Below are 22945 nucleotides of genomic sequence, written 5' to 3'. Positions count from 1 at the left end.
GTATGAATGTTTATTCTTTTAGAAAACAATGTTGGTAAAGGGACTGTTTGTGTGAAAGCATCTGAAAGCAGGATGTAGGTCTGTTAGAAATAGCCTGTGCCTAAAATGAAATCTCTCTCTCTCTCTCTCTCTCTCTCTCTCTCTCTCTCTCTCTCTCTCTCTCTTTAGATCAAGCTTTTAGATCCACACAGGCCTGAAAAGAACATATTAAATTATGGATTTCATGTAAAAAATATATTTTTAATATGTATTATAGTAAATGTGCATGCCTGGTTCATCTAGCCGCTTACGGTGGATAAACCCTGGGAGCCATTTGCTACAGATTGCAGCTGAAGGTCTGTTCACACATGCAAGCATCTATTTTTAATTTTATAGCATCGTGTATAGGGAAATACAGCCAGCAGTGTGAAGAATCCTTTTGTGCAACAGTATTTCCCCAGAAGCTAGTATTCAGAAGTATACTGCCTCTGATACTGGAAGTAAAATAGGAATCATGACTAGCAGCCACTGATCCTCCCTGCATTTGTCCAATCCCTTTAAAACCGTCCAAGTTGGTGGTGATCATGATACTGTATCTTGTGGTACCAAATTCCACAGTATACCTATGGGCTGTCTGCAAGAGGAGTTCGCTGTCTCTCCCACCATTCAGCTTCATTGGATGACCTGGGTTCCTAGTCCCAGTCAAACCATCTTCTCCACACTGTGCAATCTGGCACACCTCTATCATGTCCTTCCCCCTCCTCACCTTTCTTCTAAACTCAAAAAGCCCAAATGTTGTCACCTTTCCTATTGAGGGAGTTGCTTGCTCCAGCCCACTGATCATTTGGGTTGCCCTTTCTACACCCTTATCCTGGTCTACACTGTGAATTTTGAGGTGCACTGACAACAAGTCTACACAGTATTCCAAGTGCAGTTGCATACAGGTTTGTATTCAAACATTATATTGGCTGCTTCGTTTTCAACTCCTTTTCTGATCTGCGACACGTAGCTCAGCTTTCTCACAGCAGCCACACATTGGGCCCCTGTCACTGCCAACCCTCCCCTAAAGAAGTTCTCTTCATTCATTTGGACTAACCCATTTGTTGATGCTTTCTAGGCAGGCAGTCAAGATGTCTTTCTTTTGTTAGGTTTTATGAGTTTTAGCCGTATGTTAACTTTTCTGGCTACTGCTTTTCTTTTGCATATTTTTATAGTGGTTCTGCTGTTCTCTAATATTTATTCTATCAGGATTATGTTTTTATTGCCGGGACCCACCTCAAGAGCCCTTATGGTGGTATATAATAAAATAAAACCTTACATCACAAAATGTTAGCTCACTGTAATTTAAGAGGATTTTCTAAGGCTTTAAGAAGCACTTTTGGGACAAATCACAGCTCCTTAAACTGCTCCTCTCTAATTGAAAATTATTGCCCTTTCGGTATTCCAAATATCTTTCCATCAACAACGGTGTGCTACAGCCGCTTCTGTTTACTACTGCACTCAGTATTTTTTAATCTGCTGATCACGTTGATGAAAAAACCCACCCTGACCTACTTAGCGTAGTGCTATAAAACGTGCAGCTTGCATTCTGGGGAATGGTGTGCTACACACTGAGCACCACGTCTTTAGGACAGATGGCATTCCCATACCAAAGAGCCAAATCACCACCTACACTGAAAGAATGAAAGAGCCAATTTCAATTCATGTTAAAATCAGATGTTGTGCAATAACGGTGATTAGACGATGGCAGAAGGTTGGAACTTTTCCTCATGGTGCTGGGCATCTCAGTAGCTTCTTGAAGAAACAACTTTGCCAGGTGGGCTCCATGGAGGTGGAGTTTCATCTTCAAGGATAACCTGGAGTTTCTTTTGCTTTGTCTGTATCATCTGGTTAATTTCTTTCTTCTCCTGTTTACAATCAAGTGCATTGAGATAGTTAGTAGCAAGCTGCCTGGATAAATGCTAGATTAGTTTGCAATTTGTTCTCCACAAGACAATGTTAGCTTCCTTTACAAAATTACAGATGCATCAGATGCCAATTTTATGTACTTATTTCTTAATTATTATTTAGCTTAGCAGAGCTGTATGTTTATTTACAGTGGCATATATTGTTATGAAAGTGGACTTCAATAATTTAGTTAAAATAAATCAGTCATCTCTATTTCATGCTAACAGTTCCATAAAGTCTTAGTGGCTTTGTTTTAGCTTCCAATATAGCACCAGGCAGCTAAAACAATTAACCTTTTTCCCAACAGTTTAAACAAAGTATCTAGTCTGTTCTGGTTATAAATATTTTCAAATGTACTGTTTGTGGAGTAAAAAGTACATTTATAAATTTCTGTAACTTAATGAACACCAGCAGTTGCTATGACACTCTTTATAAAGATAGCTACCCTTACAACACAATCACAAATATTTCAAATACATCCATTTAAAACCAGCACAATAATCTATTCAATGTGGCATGACAGATGCTCACAAAGCATATAATTTGGAGGGCAATTTTAGCTTATTCTTCGATTTCACTCTTTGGGTATATGCTAGTTGTACATAATCACAACTTTCTTATACCTGTACAATAGGAGCATGATCAGTCTCTTGAGAGGACTCAAGGAGCCCTTCTTAAACTTTAAAGTTATATATAAAGCTATGATGTACAGATTTAAACCATGCTGAACGCTGAAATAACACTTAGCAGATGTACTGTTGACCTACTGACCCTAGATATGTTAATCTTAATACATGTATTTTCAGATCACCAAGCTGATGTTTGTGCGTAGGACAAGATCAGCACTAACAAACCAAGCTTTAAATAGCATGGAACAAACTAAATAGATGTTTTTTAAAAATGATGTATCATTGGTACTTCTCTCCTGAGAATGTATAAAGGAGTCTCAAATGTTTGCTGGAAATGCCAAGAACACGAAGGGACATTTTATCATGCTTGGTGGACATGTAAAAAGGCTAAAAAATATTGGCTACAAGTACGGCATATTGATACAACAGATTCTAAAGGTTAATATTCAATTGAAGCCAGGGAAGTCTTTGTTTTAGGCTTAATGGGCATACAACTGGAAAGGGATTAAGGAAGATTATGTCAATATATTATTACAGCGGCGAGACTGCTGTTTGCACAAAGATGGAAAGATAAAGCCCTACCCACTATAGAGGAATGGCTGATAAAACTATTGGACTTGGCTGAGATGGCAAAGTTAATGTGCTTAATTAGGGAAAAAATTCATTATCGACATTTATTCAGGACTGGAAACTTCTTATGGACTTTTTGCATGAAAGAGAAAAATGAACTTGTAATATTGAGATTTGAAGATTGAAAAATTCTGGTTTACAGAATGGCTGGATTTTAATGTGTGAATAATATATTTAGCTGCAGGATGGAGAACCGGAAGTCCTTTTATGTTTCTTTAATCTCTCTCTTTCGGTTTCTATGAACAGGCAAAACAGGCCATAAGAGGGAAAAGGAGATCTTCGTATGTATCATCACCATCATCCTACCCCTCCTAAAATGAGATCAGGGCAGCATATGTCGTTCCCTCCTCCTTCTTATTCTCACAGCCAACCCAATGAATTTTATTTTATTTGGTTTTATTTGTCAATTTACAAGCCACCCTTCATCAATTATAATCCCAGAGTGGTTCACTACAATTACATTAAAACAATAAAATACAGTGTCTCGTATTGAAATCCCAAGCAGTAACAGTACAGCAAAGAGATTACATCATTTAGAGCAGGCATTGGGTGGGAAGATGTTTTGTTAAGTGGTGTTGGAAGCCTGATAGTGACATTGCTTCAGAATTCCACAAACAAGGTGCCACGACAGAGGAGGCCCTGTCCTGTGGGCTACATCAATTGGGAGAACACAAAGGGCTTTCCCTGCAGACCTCAAAGCCCAGGCAGACTCTTAAGTTTAGACACACACACACACAGAGAGAGAGATTGGCACAAGGTAACACAGAGAGCACCATGGCCGAATGGGGAGTTGCACTTGCAGTTGTACCCTAACATTCTAGCTGTTACTCCCCTTGACTGCGCGATCCAGATTACTCATGCTAGTCACTCGGCTAACTTGTATCTGGCAGAGGCAGAACTAGGCTTGTTTAGATTTAGATTTAGGCAGATGCTGCTGCTCCATTCCAGCCTTTTTCTGCCTGCATCTTTGTCTGCCTCTTTCCTTCCTTCTGAAGTCAAGGGAGCTGGGATGTCTCCTTCCTCTGCCTGCCTGCCTCTTCCCTTAGTCTCAACCCCTTCTCTGCTGCAACAGCCGTTGGAAAGACCACTGCCAGAGCCAAGCACATGTAATTGAATTCACACAAGTTAACGCACGTGTGATGCGACCACACTGCGTAACATAAACCATACTTTTCTTTTCCTGTTCCAAGAATGCGGCTCACATTACAGTGGTACCTCGCAAGATGAAAATAATTTGTTCCGCGGGTCGTGCCGTCTTACGAAATTTTCGTCTTGCGGAAACAAACGGCAGACGGCCAAAAAAAATCATCTTGCGAGACGTGGCCATAGAAGGCTTCGTCTTGCAAGACAACAAAGAATCGCTTTCGTCTAGCGAGTTTCTTGTTGTGCAAGGCATTCGTCTTGCGAGGTACCACTGTATATATGCCACTGCTACTCTTTGCATGCCAGTATTGGACGTGTTGGCTCTTGTCCACCGTGAAACTTCTTAGAGTGGTTTTTGTGCATCTGGTGCCCTCCAGATGTTCAGGCCCAGCCAGCAACTGGAGGCACCAGGGTGGTGAAGGCTGGCTCAGAGTGAAGCGACTTCTAATAGCTAATAGCTACCCCCCCCATTTCCACATACATTTTATGCTGCAACATTTATTTATAAGTATAAAGCATAAGTCATCACTATTCTATCAACTCTGAATAAAGAAAATCCTCATCTATGAAACCATTTCCTTGCATCTACATTCACTCACTTGGGCAGCTGCTACTGCTGCTACACTTTGCTGGATCTTTGCTGGGCTGACATGGCTTTGCAGAAGCAGCGGCTCTTCCTGACAGTGAACAGGAGAAGAAAAGACTCTACTGTCACTGACTATAGCATTGGGACAAGAAACTGCTAGTGAGGCAGTGGTATACATACCAAAATCTTTGTGAGGCGGCCGTCATGTTCTACAGAAACAGAAACATCTGGAGGGCCACAAATTAGCCATCCCAGCCATCCTTGGGTGATTATTATTCATATCTAGCTTATACATAGATATCTAAAATAAACCTTGTTACAGATTCTTAATGTCAAGAGTCACCGGACCCTACAGTGGTTAGCAGGTGCCCTCTTAAATTTAGTAGCTGCTCTCTGCACTCCACTCTCCAAGTCCCTCAAACAAAAGCATGTCTACTGGGAAATTCAAACACACTTCCAGGAAATCCCACAAAGCGTGCAAAATAACACTTTTCCTCTACATCATCTATGCAGCATCTTACTTTAAAGGCAGAAATTTAATACATGTCTGCAGAATGCTAGGTATTGCACATACATCTGAGGGTTGTTTTCTAAGTTCTAGATCCAACAATCGTAGGAAGAGAGATTATACTGCCACCATCTGGCAATTTTAAAACAATGAAAGTTCACTCCCCAAAATTTCTATACAGTATGTCAAATCTTGGATATTATCAAAAGTGCAAACACTTACCAGCCATTTTTCATATTCTTCTATTGCTCTTTTATCCTTTTCTTCCTTCTCAACTTCTTGTTCTATTTGTTTTCTTCTTTCTTGGGTTTTTTCTTTTTTCTTTTGCTTCAGGAATTCCTCTTTTTTCTCGTTCCTAAAGATAAGGAGAAAATGTTTTAATACAGGCATCCCCAAACTTCGGCCCTCCAGATGTTTTGGACTACAATTCCCATCTTCCCCGACCACTGGTCCTGTTAGCTAAGGATCATGGGAGTTGTAGGCCCAAACATCTGGAGGGCCGCAGTTTGGGGATGCCTGTTTTAATACATAAAGGAAATGTATGCGTCCTACTCAAATAACACAAAACAGCACTGTAACACAGAGACATATACTTAGCATTGTTAGATTCAGGTGCTTGTCTGCATCATTATAATGTTGTATGAAAACCAAATGGAGGCATATGCAGGCCTCTGCCACCAGCCAGGCATCAAGGGCCATGGGGAAGCTGCACCTCATGCCTTCCAGGGAGACCATGGATGTTTTAGCTGAGATTCCTGCATTGCAGGTGGTTGGACTAGATGACCCTCAGGGTCCCTTCCAACTCTACAATTCTGTGACCTGGCTCCATACATCCACTGGTCAGAGAAGGAGAAATGACTCCAATGCTTGTTTTCTACCTCCACATTCCTTTTTCCTTTTGTATCGTGTCTATTAGATTGTGAGCCTGTGGGAAAGGACTGTTTTATCTTTTAATATATGCAGTGTTTAGAAAATGTCAGGTACTTTTAAAGCAGGCATGTCAAACCTGCGGCCCTCCAGATGTTTTGGACTACAATTCCCATCTTCCCCAACCACTGGTCCTGCTAGCTAGGGATCATGGGAGTTGTAGGCCAAAACATCTGGAGGGCCGCAGGTTTGACATGCCTGTTTTAAAGTATTTAATACTGCTGCTGCTGCTGCTGCTGCTGCTACCAACAATGATTATAACAACTGTACCATTTTTCAACAGCGGATGTGCTGTCTTTCTTCTTCTCTGCAACAACCTCCTCTTCTTTCTTCTTCTTTAATCTTTCAACTCTTTTCTTCCTTTCTATTTGTTGTTTTAAATATTCAGCTTTCTTTTCTTTCCATTTCTCAAAAGCCTAAAGAAAGCAACAAGTCCATCAGGGATGTGCACCGAGGAGATCTTATCAGGGTTGTCAAGCAATTTAATAAGTTCATCTGCTCTAAACCAGTCAATTGATTGCTTAAATGTGCACAGTGCAAAATTAGTTAACAAACAAACCTAACATTAAAGGAAGGAAAAGGCACCTGCGCTTTATGTATTTAATCCGAACAGTTTATTAGCTGCTTTTCAGCATGGCTCCCAGAGCAGTTTGCAAGATAAAATTATTAAAATACAATTAAACAAATTGCACCAAACCGGTTTCTGGCCATGCCTACGAGTCAATGGCTGTGGTTCTTCATAGCCTTCCGGGGGCTGCAAAGTTCAGGCAAGGGGAAAGGGAGAGAACAAGGCATAAAGCCTCCCAATGCTTTCCAGTGGGGTCTCGGAAGTTCACTGAATCCCGCAGTGCCACACAATCCCGGGTCTGCCAATTTTGAAGGCAGAACGGGAGTGATCTGGGAGTGTGCCCCTGCCACGGACGAGCCTCTGTTACTGGCATGATTTGTGGAAGGTTCCTCCTCAATCTGGATAATTGGCATTAATCAAGAGGCGCTCCCGAATCATCATATGCAAATGGGCTGCAATGAATCAGCTGCCGAAAGAACTGGGACTGGGTTTTAGAAAGTATTAAAAAGGTTTTCTGAAGCTTGAGAATCCCTACAACATCTGTGAAGGAAAGGGGGAGGACAGGGCCTTCTCGGTAGTGGCACCCACCTTGTCAAACACCCTCCAATTAGATGTCAGGGAGATAAAGAACTATCTGACTTTTAAAAGACATCTGAAGGCAACCCTGTTTAGGGAAGTTTTTAATGTTTGATGTTTTCTCTTGTTTTTAATATTCTGTTGGGAGCCACCCAGAGTGGTTTTGCTATGCTCCCCGCCACCCAACCAAAGGTGAATGGATTTTATTTACGACTACTTCTGGATGGGGGTGTTGTTGGAGGAATGCAGTGGGGAAAAGAAAAAATGACCCGCTGCTGGACAGTTGCTGAAGAGAGGCTGAATCTGAGAAAAGGGTGCATGGGGCACATCATCCTTGTTTAGAGTTTTATAGGTTGAAACAAGCACTTTAAGTATGCCTGGAAATATATTGACAGCCAGTGTAGTAGTCCCAAAATGGCACAAAATATATTTGTCCATTGATCAGGCTGCTGTATTCTGCATTAACTTGCTCCCATACAATTTTCAGGCTATATCCCATGTCCTCAATGTTTTCTTTTATTCTGTATTATGGTAACGCACCAGAATCAAACCAGGTTAGAAACGAGCAAGTCCTTAACTCTCAGCATCACCAATGAGAATTGGCCCTTGCCAATTAACTCACTGAAGCTTTATCGATTAGTGTACTGATTAAAGCTTGCAGCCGTGTTTTATAGATTTTGCCCATTACTAGGCCTCACAGATTACAAGATCCACTTGCAAAATTGTTTTGTTCATGCATACGTTGCTGTCGTTGTCCATAGAGTTTTCTTGGCAGGGATACTGGAGTGGCTTGCCAGTTCCTGCTCCAGGTATTGAAGCTGAGGCTCCAATACTTTGGCCACCTCATGAGAAGAGAAGACTCCCTGGAAAAGACCCTGATGTTGGGGAAGATTGAGGGCACAAGGAGAAGGGGACAACAGAGGACAAGATGGTTGGACAGTGTTCTCGAAGCTACCAACATGAGTCTGACCAAACTGCGGGAGGCAGTGGAAGACAGGAGTGCCTGGCGTGCTCTGGTCCATGGGGTCACGAAGAGTTGGACATGACTAAATGACTAAACAGCAGCAACAACAACAACAACAACATGTTGCTGTCAAGAGTAAAGAAAAGGAAGATATCCTACTGTGGGTAATTGGTTTATGTATGCAATTCATTTACAAAATTCAACACTTATTAAGATGAATTGTAAATGTGTGGAAATATCATGAGCATTAGCTGCAGAGTCCATTTGTCTGCATAGTCCTCTCTCCCCAATTTAATATTTGCAATATGAAATTGTCTCACTGCCTTTTGGGCCTCTTCCTTCTTCTTCTCATTCAGTTCTGCTTCCATCTTTTTCTTGGCCTCTTCTAGCCTTTTCTTCTCCGCCAGTTTTTTTGCTTCTTTTTCTTTCATGGCCTTCCAGGCTTCAAAGGATGCAAGTGCTTCTTCTTTCTTAGCAGCTGCTTCCTATGTGGGAGGCAACATTGGCATTGTTAAAAAAAAGAGAGAGCTCAGTATTATGATGTCTGGACTTAATTGGGAAAAGGTCAAGCAAACATGTGTACTGCAGTAATTTGTGTCCCCTGCTAGTTACTCTTCGAATAAGACTACATCTGCCTCGTAATGCTGGAAATTAACTACTTAGCATCATATCTACTAGATATGCCTTGATTTTGTTTAAACAGAAAACTACCTTGAGGTTAATTAAAGTTATTTCAAAACTATCTGCCTCAAATATGCAGGCGTTTACATAGATGTGTTGCTGTTGTGTCCCTCTTAATTTGCTTCTGTCCACCTTGAAGAAAACTGTCCAGGGAATGTGTCCTGTGTCCAGGGAATGTTCTTCTAGTTTCTCGCAAGCAGCAACCACTGTTATGCTACCTTTGTTCAATCTCATTGTCCTTTCAGATCAGCCTATGCTGATGCAGATGTTTTGGATTACAAGAGGGGTGGATTTAGGGCTGCGGGAGCAGGGTGCATGCACTGGGCACTAAGCCGAGGAGGGAGTCTTCTCAAAGCCCTGTAAGTGAGGTGCTCACTAAACATATCCTACAAAGACATTAGTGCTGCTGCTAGAAACAACAGGGGAGTGTGAGGGGCTGTGGATAGGAACAGAGAAAGTAGAGTCTCTATTGCATCAGTGGATGCGTGGTCACACGATGTTGAATCTCAATGTTAGCATTTAGCATGCGGAAAACTATATGCTATAGCAAGTCCCTTTAAGACGAACTATTTTCAGAACAAACCTTCTCATTCTTTTCCCTCAAGTTCTCAGCTTTGTTTCTTTTTATTCTTTGTAGTTCCAACAGAAAGATTCTTTTCTTTTCCAACCAGTCCTATGGAAGGAATGAAAAAAGCAGAAAGCTGTATTAGGCAATTTTCAGACCTAACATGATGAAATTACCTTTTAACAGAAGGGATAATCTGCTTTTCTTACACAGGATATCCCAGCTGCTCTCATAATTTGATATATGCAAGAGCGGGACTTTTGTGCTGAGATTAAAAAGAATGTCCTAAGCATGCACAAGTCTTTCTTATCAGGCAATCCCCTACCTTTCCAAATCATAACTTCTCATGCAGTGTTAAAGGCTGCTCCTTTAAGCTTCACCAACTTTCAGGAATGACTGCTTAAGTTAGGAAGTGGGGTGTCTGAGTTTTGACATACAAATAAATGTTAATCTTGCCTCTTTTTATCTATAATGAGAGGTGGGGAAAGGAGAACAAGCTCCAGAGCCACTCCCAATCCTAGGTAGAATACCAGGGATAATATATCATCTGAACTGGCTGCTTCAAGAAAACTTAGCAGGCAGCCCTCCTCTGTAACTTAGACCATCTGAAATACAGTATGAAATTATTCTTCAAACAACTTTTAAAAGGGCAAAACCTTTTTAAAAACTACAAATGTCTATAACTGATTTTCAGCAAGGTGAAATGCAGACTATTATATTCACATCTTTGCTGAATGACACATAAATCTACAAAGGTTCATGCCTCCCTTAAAGCAAATTGAAAAATATTCTTAATGGCAGAAGACCCTCACACAGCATTAAAACACTCTAAAGGCTTACCTGGTAGACAGCTGCCCTTAAACTATCTGCTTTGTCAAGTTCAGCACTGAATTTTTGCAAATGCTTATTGTCCAAGACCTTTAATGTTCCCAAATACTGAGATGATGTACTTATTGGGATGGGGGAGTGCTTCCCAGTTTTCTTCAAGTAGGTAGAGCTGAAAGATCTGTAAAATAAAAATGACATACCAAATTTTGTATACGACATGTAAAAGCACATAGGTGTCCCCACTTACTGAGAAACCATACACATTCTCTCTCAGGTGTGTAATAGTCTCAAAAAGCACTTCCAAGTGACTGGGTCAAGTCTGAGTGCAATACTCAGATATTCAAAGCCTTATGTGCAGAGCCAATTGTACCTTGTAGAGAGAAACTTGCTCATGAAATTATTTGGAATAACAGAAATGGCCCTCAAGTTTGTAGGTACAAAGAACTGTGAGTTACTGTAACTCTGTGAGCTGGTCTATACATTATTTTATTTAATCCCTTGGTCTATACAGATGATGATGTTTGTTGTCTTTTAGCCAATAAGGTTTTGGTCTGGGGCTGATCTACAGGAATGTCATCCCCAAAGTTTCCTCCTTGTCTTTTATGAGTATTAGTGTAGGTGTTCTTTAAACCCACTCTTGATGTTTGGATCTTTCGTATTTGTTAATGAGTCAAGAATTTCAGAAAAGGTGAAATATAAAATTTCATTAGATGCTTTAAATCATTTTAAGGAAAACTATGCTTGCTATACAAAGAATCAGAAGTTTGAAAAAATTGACTCTGATATTTGGAATGATGCTTCAGGGCCAAAAAAAAATCAATCTGGAGGAATTTAAATGGAAAATAATCAGCACTTAAACATTCATGCCAGAGAAACGTATTAAAAACTGTAGCCATTCACATGACCTTTTTAAAATATATATATAAAGTAAGAAGAACAATGTGGTTTGGGGCAAATGCACTATATTTAACATCACTATTTCTGTAATGGTACATTGTTTTAAATTGTTTTTACCATTGGGTCTTAATTGTTGTAACCTGTCCTGGAAACTTAGGGAGAAGGGCGGGAAAATAATTATAGTAATAATAATAATATTTCAGAATGTGGGCTCAGAGAACTGATACTACCTCATACAGAGAATTAAGCCGGTGAAATCTGCCATTTGTGACTTAGAAAATTGGAAACATTTATGTCACCTTCCACAGTGATTGTGTCCAATATTTCCAGTAATGAAGAAAACAACCAGGCTTCTGAACGATGCACCAAATTTCCTACCTGCTTATTGGAGATTTTGCTTTTTGTGGACCTGTCTCTTTTTCTTCACCTTCCTCCTAATAAAACCAGAAAAAGAAAACTGGTTGTACAGCCTGGAAAGTAACAGTACTACTTATGCAGCACCTATTTTGAGATATTTGGTGTGCCAAATCAAAAGCCTCTGAATACTCAGAAGGGTCACAATATAAAATTGCAGAATCCTGCCTTCATGAAATATAAACCAAATAGCAAGGACTAAGAATTCCTGCATGATCCACATTTTCCTCCTATTTATAGCTTCCAGAGCATCTTTTGCACTTGAGGGAAGAGGGTTCAGGGACTACTAACCACGTTTGTGTGTCAGCCAATCAGTGACCACCCTCTGAACAAGCAAAAATGTCTTCTACTTGTGCAGTGGGATCTTTGAATCCAAGCTATGTCTGCTGGCAATATTACCATGGGGTCTTTATCCACGAGCATTGATTTTGTTCTATCAAATGTCTTTTTTGAATGGAGCAAGAGGAAACAAAAGTCAACCACGACTGAAATAGACACCAAATGTCTAATACTAGTAGAGCACAGTTTAGTTTACCACTGGTAGAAGAACATCGTTCTTTAGTCATAAGTGGGTAGCAGCCAAACGAGTTTTTTTAAACGTGAATAAGTGTGCATATGCGTATCAATTTAAGGCTATATGACAATAGTCCATCAAGCACACCTTTAACGAATCCTTTGAAGTACCCAGCACAGCCTTTGAAGTACTTAGTGCTGCCTTTTGTTCAAATTTATTCTCCTTTGTTGTCTCATTTGATCCATCCTCAACGGCACTGTGTTCTAATGTCTGCAGCTTTCCTTCCAGATAATCCTCAGTTGACTTGTGAAGTTTTTTATTTTTCTCATAAACTGTTGTCATCATTAGTTCTATCACAGAAGGGGATTCTCTGCCACTTTCCAGCAATTTCAGATCATTGCAGTTATCAGTTTCTTTCTGTTCATCTTCAAACATGGAAAGAAAAGAAGCCTCACAGGGGTTAATGATCAGACACTGGACAGGGCCAGGGAAGGAAGGAGATAAAAGAATGTGTCTGTTTTGCAAGCTTTTTTCATAATTAATGTTATATGAGACAAATGTATTTTAAAGAATAACTTGAAAGAAAGTGTTCTTTCTCTATTTTAGCATGTTAGCAATTTCCCCCCCAAAAAAAATCCTTTTATGGTGATGGAAGATCAAGGGACAACAAAAGTAGATCATTATTAACTGTGTATTTCAAACTTTGTCCATTAACAACCAGAAATTACTGCAGGGCAACTTGTATTTAAGTTCTTGAAGGTGACTTAAGTTATAAGGAGCTCAGCATTACAAAATAACACTCTCTGAATTGTAATTGTTTTTTTAAATTATTGTGTAGTCGTATTATTTACCTTTTGAAGAAGATTCTTCTGCAGATATTGCCAAATTGGAATCTCCAGTTCTCTCATCCACTGATGAAAAATGAATAGGGAATGGGGATGAGGAGCTTGCAATCCAGGGGCCCTAAGATGCAAAATGAAAGTAGAGGCCATCCTATCATTACTTGTGATTAATCCACATAAGATGAAACAGACTTCTAAAAAAGAAAATCCCCCAAATGTATCTCCCAAATTAAAGACTAAAAACAATTTAAGGTTTAGCCTACCTCAGGTCTACAGAAATTCAGCTCCTAGAATTGAAAAACAAGCTTCTTTATCCGCCCCCCCCCCCAATCTGTTTCTTAGGTTGCCATCCTAACCATGTCTGCTCTCCTACTGAATTCAATGGGAGTTGGGAAAGTGGAGTTACTGCCTGCACACACCATACATTTAAAGCACTCCCATGCCAAAAACTTCTTCAAACTGTAATTTACCCCCATAGAGCTACAGTTCCCAGCACACCTAACAAACTACAGTTCCCAGGATTATTTGGGAGCGGGGGATATGCTTTAAGTGTATGGTGTATATGCAGCCTCTATGTGTAAACTGAGCCTTTTCTCAGAGCTGGTTTTAACAATACTTCCCTGTGTTCAGATCCTGAATTCCAACCTCTTGGGTGCTGAAGTATCATATACATTAGAACATCATTTTGTTGCACACTGGAGCACATTTCCACCCTGAAAATATATATGTAACCTTTCCCAGCTTGTTTTTTGTCAAAGCTAACATTTTCTCTCTGGTGAAAAGCTATGGAATGATTGTAGAAGACGAAGGGTAAAAGCATCCGCATATGTTGGAACAAAATATAAACTTGGTAACTTTAGGCATGATCCAACCATCTATCTCAGTGATTTCAGAAGAAGAGAGTTAAATAAATATGTGTTTAGCTCTCCATGGATAGCAATGCAACTTGTGAGAGTTTCACTCAGAATGCCTTCCACCCTTTATTCATATACAACAGATCAGATTTATTTTCTGACCTCAGGACCAGGACTTTCAGAAAGTGCTCTATTTTCAGATTTCTTCAATTGATCATTTAGCCTTGTTTCAGAAGATGGTGCAGACAGTGAAAATCTGTGGCTGTGAGATGTCCTATCCTCCGCCTTAGTTCCTTCGTAATCCTCCACATGGCTGCTTTTTCTCAAAACACTCCTAGGTTGAGAAGATGGCTTTGCATAATCATATCGCGCGGGAATGCTAATATTCTCAGCTGAGAAAAATACAAAGAAAGAAATTGTAAATTGGCATTTTAACTGGGGGGGGGGAGGATAAATTCAAACTATGGAAGTCCCTGAACTGTAGTTTCCACTGAGTCAACTAAGGTTACCCCCAGAATCCCTCATTCTCTTAAGTCGTCCCTGTAGCTCATGCAAGTACAGACAAAGCAAGGGGTAGGCTTTTACCAGCGACAAACTCTGGCACGATGAGCTTACAGGTATATCTATAAAGGGACTCTATCTAAGCTTCATTTTAGTCAGGTCAGGGAGCTTCCCCTAATTTGATCAGACAAGCGAGCTCAGGGATTAAACAACTGCCTTGCTCCAAAAGCTCAAGAGCTTTCCTGAGCTGTGCCCCTGGACTTGCACAAGGAATGCAGTTCCCTGTGCCATTAAAAACCAGCCTACAGGAATTCTCGTAAAGCCTTGATAGAGCTACTGTATGATTATGACTTCCATAAAAACAGCAAAGCACTTTCCGTTCGCACTGGCTTTATTTGTTTAATGCAAGTGAGCACTGCCCTGGTGCATAATGTTCAAAAGTTCCACTTTGGTTTAATGCAGAGTGGTTTAATGCAGAGTGAGCCAATAAGGGCCCTCGAGATGCTGTGGACCATGACTCCTATCAGCTTCAGTCAGTATTGCCAACATCCAGGGATAATGGGAGTTGTAGTTCAAAATACCTGGAGGGGCAAAATATTCCTGCATTGGACTAGATGATCTTTGTGGTCCTTTACAATTCTATGATTCTGTGGCACTTGATTCACTACCCCGGATTAAATATGGCATGCAAACCAGACTTGAATTTGGACATAGCCAAACATGGACTATGCTGCCACCAAGTGGAGAGAATTTATTTATTTATTTATTAAAGGATCATAGGGCAGTTTACAATATAAAAACACAACAATACACAACACAGTAACAAACAAAACAATAACCCCCCAACTATTTAGTCAGATTGCAACCTGAAATGTTTAATGTGCAATTATTTCCCAAATGAAAAATGGATCATAGAATTCTAAAGAGTAAAACACTGGTGGCTTAAGGCATGACTTCTCTCAGTATCTTAAATTGCCAGGAAGTGCTGACTGTCCTTAAAGGGTCACATGTGGTTCAATCCTAAGAATCTGGTCTCATACCCAGGGCGATTTAAGACAGCAGCCACAATCCAAATTGGAATGTCCACATCACCAAGCACAACGTAGTAATAACTACTGCCAAGCACAAACCTAACATTACCATCATTATGCCACTGCTGCTGTCAGCACTTGAAAGTGTGTGTATCCACTTACAATAATATAGTAATCATGAAGGTGCACAGTGTGTGACTTCAGACTTTAGCACTGGTGCTAAATCATCTTGGTTTAGAAGTTAAACAATGTGGTAACCTTCGTACTTCACCACACCATCAATGATAGAAATACAAATAGCACAGCTCCCTGACTGCCAGACACACTTGACCATAAACAGAAACTCTTTTAAGAACTCATGGGATACAACAGAGCTAAAGGCAAGATTCTCATAAACCAATAGCCTCTTGGGGCTCCCTTTCTGCTATTGCCTGCAATCCAAAGAACAGCTGGACTTCTGAGCACCTAAGGTAGCCTTGGGGTTGTGCCTCTCAACGAGCAGTTTTTCATGTCAGCAGCCAAACCTACCTAGAAACTTGTCATGAGTTTAAAATTTAACCTTGCACTAGGCACATTTAGGAATGAGTGAATCTCAATTTCAGTTTCTCATATTTTTAGTTCTCCACGTTTCAACATCAGTTTGCATTTTTTTTTAATTTAAAAAAGTCCTCATGAAAATCCAACAACATTTTAATGTGAATTTCTCTCAATCCACACATCTACATGCAATTTTTCAAAGCAATCCCCCCAATATATTTTTGTATGCTACTTTCCCCAATATACATTTTAATGCACACTTTACCTTGATATATGCATTTCTGTACACATTACTTGCCTTGAAAACTACATTGTAAAATTCAAAGGATGGCTGTGTTCCAGTAAGTACAAATTAGGTCGGTTTGCCTTAAAAGTGAACTGAGTCATCTTTCTTTTCTGTCCCTGGTGAATATCCAAGGTTTTGGACACATCTAACTAGCTCTGTAGATCCTGATCACTCTTTTGACAAATCCAGAACTAGTTATGATACGTCATATGGGAACTGGCAGTAACTCTCTTATCCAACAGGTGTAATAGCCTGAAATTGATGAGTCACCAGGGCATTGCTCTAAGCTATTATAAGCTTTGTTGTAACAGACAGCAGAACGACTACTTTTTGTTATGTATAAAATGTAATAAAATATAGATTATCTTGGAATATAAAGAAATACAACAACAAACAATCTGCCAACAGGAAAAAATTAACTTGATGCTGCAGATTTTTTCCCTTTAAAATGCACACATTAAAAGGAAAAAAAATCTTCCACTAGAAGGATAATCTATACAAGGACTTTTCTTAATAATATTGTTTAAAACCCGAAAAGCGCATCATAATGCATGCAGCAGAATTTTATTATGCTTGCTTTACCTGATGCTGATGCTGCCTTGGTCTTAAATTCCCTTGGCCTTGGCACTGGCTTGATTTCAGTTTTGCACTGAACTGTATCCTCCCTCTCTATCTGCAAATCAAATATTGGTTCCTCTTCCTGCTGATCACCTTCTTCTTCAAAACCTGACGCTTCTTCAGAAACTGAGTCATCTTCTTGCCTCTCTTCAATCCGATGTTTACTCTCCAGCATGGCTGTTTCTTGAGGTCTCTTCTCTTCAGCTTCTGTCAAAATCAAGTCATCAGCATGTTTTTTTCCAAAAGAGTAGTGATCTGGCAGAGATACTTTAAATGAAATGGATGTTTTTGCTGCACTCCCTTCACCTGACCCAGAATGTTCAGCTTGCCTCTCGTCACTCAAAATCTCTCTCTCAAACCTGGACACATATTGAGGTCTCTCATCTTCATCTGACGAAGACAAGTCATCTACACTTTCTCTTTTCAAAGTGCTCATATTGCGAAGATTATACTTGGATGTTGCAAAGGAAATTGATTTCTTTGGGGTGTTTTCCAGTGTTTCAGGAAACTCCTCCTCTGAACCTGAAAACAGAGTCAATTGGCATTTCATGGATAAAAAAAGGGAATCAAGCTGGCTTTGGTTAAAAGCATAATTCTGCCATGCATTTTGATCCTGACATATTTATCAATTTATGGTGCCACCCCAAAACTGTATGTTTCGCCTTCTAATCCCTAAAGTCATATGTCATGTTAGAGTGAAACAGGTTTCAAATATGGAATTTGAAATAGTTTGATCAGTGAGAATGAATGAATATCCTTTATAGACCTTGTCCCACTTCAGTATTCAGAACATGAAGAACATTAATAATACAGTAAAACAGATGTTTTCAGCCATCCAAATCCACAGAGAAAAACCTCCCAAAGAGATTTGCAGTGTACTGTAATGTACATTTAGAACAAGCATCATATATATAGAGAGAGGGGGGGGGCTTAATTCTCTGAGTGTGGGTTGTGTAGCCAACACAGCAGTAACCATGCAAGCAGTAACCATGCAACCCCAAGTCTTGCATAATTATACATTTTTAACCATGCAACCCCAAGTCTTGCATAATTATACATTTTTAAGGTCAGGTGGAAATAGAAACACCAAAACCAGCCCATTTAAGAGTGAATGTGCTCTGTTGACTCAAATTTAAAACCTGGGCAGGGTGGGGGGAGTGGTGTGACTAGAAACCTAAACAGGAAAATATCAATTGCAACATTTTGTTACAGTCTGATTTGTTTTCCATAAGAGTCAAATCCCTATAGAGAAAGAGATAGGCCATTATATCTCCGTGTAGCGGGGGGGGGGGGAGGATGAAATTATAATAGCTTCTGAGCTAGCGTAAAGCAAAAGATTTGATCCACATCAGCCTAGATTCAAAGAAAGCTCTGCAATAAGCTTCAGGGCCACTGTGTTTTGGCTACTAAAAGAACTCTAAGGAACATATCCCATGAAACTCATTGAAACTTACAGAACAATCCTAAGGGGCTGAGGTGTGAAGTGATTCATTCTTTGCTGCATCTTTAGCCTTGCTGCCTCCAGCTGGTCAGGGCAGAAGGTGCATATGAGCAGTCATTACAATAGAAGCCAGAAGACTGGGACATCCAGTCTTAAACCAATCCACCAGCACAGAAATCAAGGTTAGGATGGCTGCTTTACTTCTAATTAAACATGCCTAGGATCATTCTGCATGTAGTTACTGATCAATTATTTATACGACAAAACCATTGAAAGGGCACACGTAAATATTTTAAGGTGTCATGTTATTTAACTTACCTTCTTCATCACTTTCAAAATCTTCCGAATATTCAGAAGATTGCTGTTTTGCTGCGCGAGCAAGAAGTGCTTCTTGTAGTTCATCCTAAAAAATTGTAAACATACTTGCTCAGGAGGAGAGTGGGAAGATAATGCATTACTATTTCAAAGGAAAGAGAGAGTAGTTCCAATTTTACTGCAAATTGTTTTGCTTATATATATATATATATATATATATATATATATATATATACCTAGAACAAACTAAAAATGTGGCAATTTAATGATCCCTAATCTTTTTACCATAAAGTGATAAAACCTGGATTTGTTTGTTTTGTCTAAGTAACAGGTTCATGTATTTTTCCATGGGTTCCTTAGGAGTTCTGCCTTGAAGTGGTTAAAAAAATATATGTTTTTGATCTGTTTGGAATCTCCAAGATCTTTTCAATAGCTTGCCTGAGGATATGAAAGAGCTCTCTCAAGAAGCTGAAACTATTGGCTTGAATATAGGTTTTGCATGGCTGCTTGTTGTAGGGTTGTGGGTTTTTTTAAAAAAAAAGTAACTGGTTTTATTAGGGATATTGTGAGTTGTTTTATAAATTGCTTAAGTAAGCTGCTTTGAACCTAAATGAATAAAGCAGTGTATCAAATGTTTACATAAATAAAACCATCAACACTGAAGATATACAAATGAGTGTGGTATCTTTTTCATTAATTTTAAATCTGATTCCCCTTCTGTGATCAGCTCACCGACAATGAAAAGCTCCTATATTTCTGAAAGACCCATACATCCTTAGGCATGTATGTGGTATATCCAGTTTTTTCATTTATATGTTCACTGTTTCCAGTTCCTGAACATGAAATATGCGCAAGCTCTGGGCAATTACACTCATTAACATAATGCAGCACCAAGACACAACCATCAACTTTAAGTTTGCAAGTAACAGAATGTACAGCAATAAAATGTTATGATTTACAGATCAAAACCTTTTACCTGAAAAGTGGTTCTTTTGGAGAACTTTGGGCTTTTGGTATAGGCTAAAGTATTGATATCTTCATCAGACATGTTTCTTGATCTGAGGAAATTAATCTTATATGCTCAACTTGTGATCCAGTGAAGGCAAATCTTCATTATGGATTTAAATAAGAAAGAGAGAGAGAGAGAAAAAGTGACCCCTTTTTGGCAACACTGACATTCTCTTGAAGGGAAGTTCCCCTCTCCCCTTAGACTTTGAATCTTGAATATAGAATGGATCACATATAAATGTATTTATATTCCTTACAGCTACAGTATATAGAAAATACATCAGAAATGTAAGCATAGCCTTGTTGGATCAAATCAAAGGCCCATCTAGTCCAGAATCCTGTTTTCACAGCGGCCAACCAAGTGTCTATGGGAAGACAACATTTTATTACCCATCAAAAACTCTTAATTGCTACATGACACTTGCAGAGTCACTAGCAGATACAGTAATATGTTCAAACACAGTGACTCTATTTTAACAAATCCTCAATGCTTAGCAATTCCAATTCTATTCTTGATGGGAGACATAGGTGCCAACTCCCTGGGGCCCTGGGTGCCCAAGCACCCACAAAAGTCCCCATGAAGGTGCTAGGCACTCACAAATTTCAGCACCCACGGCCCCAGGCACCCACAGTCGTGGAGCCAAGCTGGCACTCCTGATGGGAGATGAGTTAAAGTAAAGAAAAACAGGTCCTATTCTTGCAGAGTTTGTTCATGTTAAGGTCACCTTCCCAGGTGTGCCTCTGTCCACCACAGAAAAAAAAACTGTTCCCTTTCTGGAAAGCAGGACAGAGGAAAGGTCTGAAACACCTTCACATTATTTCACTAAACAAGATGCAAGTGAGAATAATAATGGAGAACACACTCCTGGGCATGAACTATGTGAGTGAACAATGCAAGTGTAAAGCATGCCTTTAAAAATAAGCCCTAGAAAGCTACCTGGTGCCAATCAGATATTTTGGACTGCAACTCCCATCAGCCCAGCCAGCTGATGGGAGTCGGAGTCCAAAATGTCTACAGGGCATCAGGTTGGTGACGGCTGCTCTAGGGCTTCACATAATGTATCTTGCAAGTTGTTTGTGTAGAAAACTGAAGTATGAAGTAAAGATACATTAGGCTGAGGTGACTTGCTCAATGCTCAATATTTATACCTTTGAACTTTGGTGTTTACAGCTTCCTAAACTATATCCTCTGCACCTAATTTGTTTCCATCAAAATTACCAGGTGAGTAGAAACCAAAGAGTAACTGAGTTGCAGTCATCATTCAGGAGTCGCATAAAAGGAAAAATGGATCTATTTACACTAGAGAATAAATTGTGCACCTGTGTTTGAAATGACGCAATTGTCCCAGTTAACAAATAAGGAACAGGGACTTTATAGAGGTATCTAATATGGGTTATTTTTGGTCCTGCCCCTCCTCATTCAGTCCAGATACCCATGCCTAGCTAAGAATTGCCAATTGAGTTGGTGGCAGTGGGGATGGGATCACAATCCCTGGCAGATAACATGCTTTGCATGAAGGTTTCAGGTTAAGTCTCTGACACCGCCAGGTAATAATGGAAAAGACCCGTTTGAAATTTTGGACAGCTGCTGCCAGTCAGTGCAGACAATATATGGACCAGGGATTGGAACTCAAGTGTAAAAAAGTTTCATAGAGTAAAGTGTGACCAAGAATATTCCATGCAGACTGAGGAGAGGCAAAATATTAAAAAGCTACTCCCTTCTTTAAAAAACAGCACTCATTTAAAACTGTAGATGCTTCCCCCCTCAAAGCTCTAGAAACTCATTTTTAAATAATAATAATAATAATAAAAGCATATTCAAGCACACTCTCCAGTTTTATCAAGGACTAGGGTAGAGGTTGGGGGAATGAAAAAAGGGGAAGAAAAAAAATAGCACTCTCTCCATTTCTCAACAAACTGAGATACTGGCGTCTTTAGAACATTTCTGAACGGTGGAACCACGTTTTTTTCCCCGCACGCTGTACAAAAGGGGAACTTCAAGCCACATCCATAGATTGACCCTGATAAATGGGTGATCTTGCGGGGATTATCCTGTGCCCTTTAAAAATGTGGGTATTTGGTGGTGATGGTGGTTGGGGTGGGGTTATTGGGTTGCCGTTTTTATTTTTATTATGTATTTTGTGGTTTTATATCTCGATTTTATTCTGTGAACCGCCCTGAGACCCCCGGGTATAGGGTGGGTGGCAAATAAATAAATAAAATCATCCAGCCTAGGCGCGCAGCAAATGCAGCGCCCCTTACTATGCTCAGAAGCTCCACTGAGATCCGCAGGGTTTTATCCCCCAGAAAACAGACACCGGGCAGCTGCCGTGAGCATTGAAAACGAACCCATTACGGCCAGCTCCTTCCAAGGTCCTAGCCGGGCCTGGCAAGGATTTCCCTGGGGGAAGAGACCCCGCGGCGCTCCGCCCTCCCGCCTCTTTCCTCCCAGGTGGCCTCGGGCTCCGCCTGCCTCCCTCCCTGCCCGCCCGGTACCTCGCATCGCGGGAAGGTTCTTTCTTTGCACTCGGGCGAGAGGGCTGAGCAGGGCCCACTCCGATCTTGCCCCTGCCCCGGCTACAGGTCTATTGAACGCCAAGCGCGGCCTCAGGGCAACGTAGGCCTTTCAGCCGCGCGCGTTACCTAGCAACGCCCGCCACGCGGGCGCTGACAGCACAGACCCCGAGGAGCGTTGCCACGGGAAACGAGCCACGCCTCCTCCCCCCCCCGCGGCCTGGTTTATCTGCGGCAGATGGAGGGGAGGGGCTGGAGGAGGGGCCGAGGCGTGACGAAATAAAGACTCTTTCTTCTCGTCCCGCCCCCTTTCACTAGCCAGCTCTGCGAAGGGGCAAGCTATGGGTGGGGGGGAATAGTTCTTGTGCTTACTAAGAGTGCAGGTTGTGAGTTAGTGTATGTTTCGCTTTGTCCCAAAGCTTAAGTTCAGAGGCAGAGAAGATAGCTCAGTTGGTAGAGCCGCAGGAGACTTTTCATCTTAGATTCCTGCATTGTAGGGGGATGGCCCTGGTGATTCCATGATATTAATTTTGTTTTCTGTGTGTGCTTCTCTAAGCAGTACAAACCATAGAGCCAATCCGTATTTTCTCCTTTGATGTTCAGCAGCAATGAAAAAGGTGAAGTTGGGATTGTGAGCAAAAG

At 40.5% G+C, this 22945-nt stretch overlaps 1 protein-coding gene across 6 annotated transcripts; it reads right to left on the bottom strand.

Moving 5' to 3' along the window:
* Positions 1 to 163: 163 nt before the first annotated feature.
* MAP9 (microtubule associated protein 9) lies at positions 164 to 22434 on the bottom strand. Of its 6 annotated transcripts, none has more exons than XM_088660216.1 (15): positions 22286 to 22434; positions 19758 to 19889; positions 18785 to 18869; positions 16990 to 17547; positions 14215 to 14444; positions 13208 to 13319; positions 12504 to 12781; positions 11807 to 11862; positions 10544 to 10709; positions 9722 to 9811; positions 8778 to 8942; positions 6620 to 6765; positions 5645 to 5777; positions 4928 to 5005; positions 164 to 1886 (listed from the first exon to the last, which is right to left on the bottom strand). In XM_088660216.1, exons 2-15 carry the CDS (start codon positions 19827 to 19829, stop codon positions 1764 to 1766), a joined length of 2292 nt encoding a protein of 763 aa, XP_088516342.1. In that variant the 5' UTR covers positions 19830 to 19889; positions 22286 to 22434; the 3' UTR covers positions 164 to 1763. The 6 variants fall into 6 exon arrangements, with proteins under 6 accessions (XP_088516342.1, XP_060134653.1, XP_060134654.1 ...); XM_060278670.2 differs by lacking the exon at positions 4928 to 5005 and having other exon boundaries at positions 16990 to 17232; positions 17332 to 17547; XM_060278671.2 differs by lacking the exon at positions 4928 to 5005 and having other exon boundaries at positions 16990 to 17229; positions 17332 to 17547.
* Between the last annotated feature and the right edge of the window lie 511 nt (positions 22435 to 22945).

Source organism: Zootoca vivipara, chromosome Z1 (assembly GCF_965207765.1).
Source record: "Zootoca vivipara chromosome Z1, rZooViv2.hap1.1, whole genome shotgun sequence".
Taxonomy (NCBI): Eukaryota; Metazoa; Chordata; class Lepidosauria; order Squamata; family Lacertidae; genus Zootoca; species Zootoca vivipara.
Note: the sequence above shows the minus strand (reverse complement) of the source record. Positions and strands in the feature narration are given on the sequence as shown.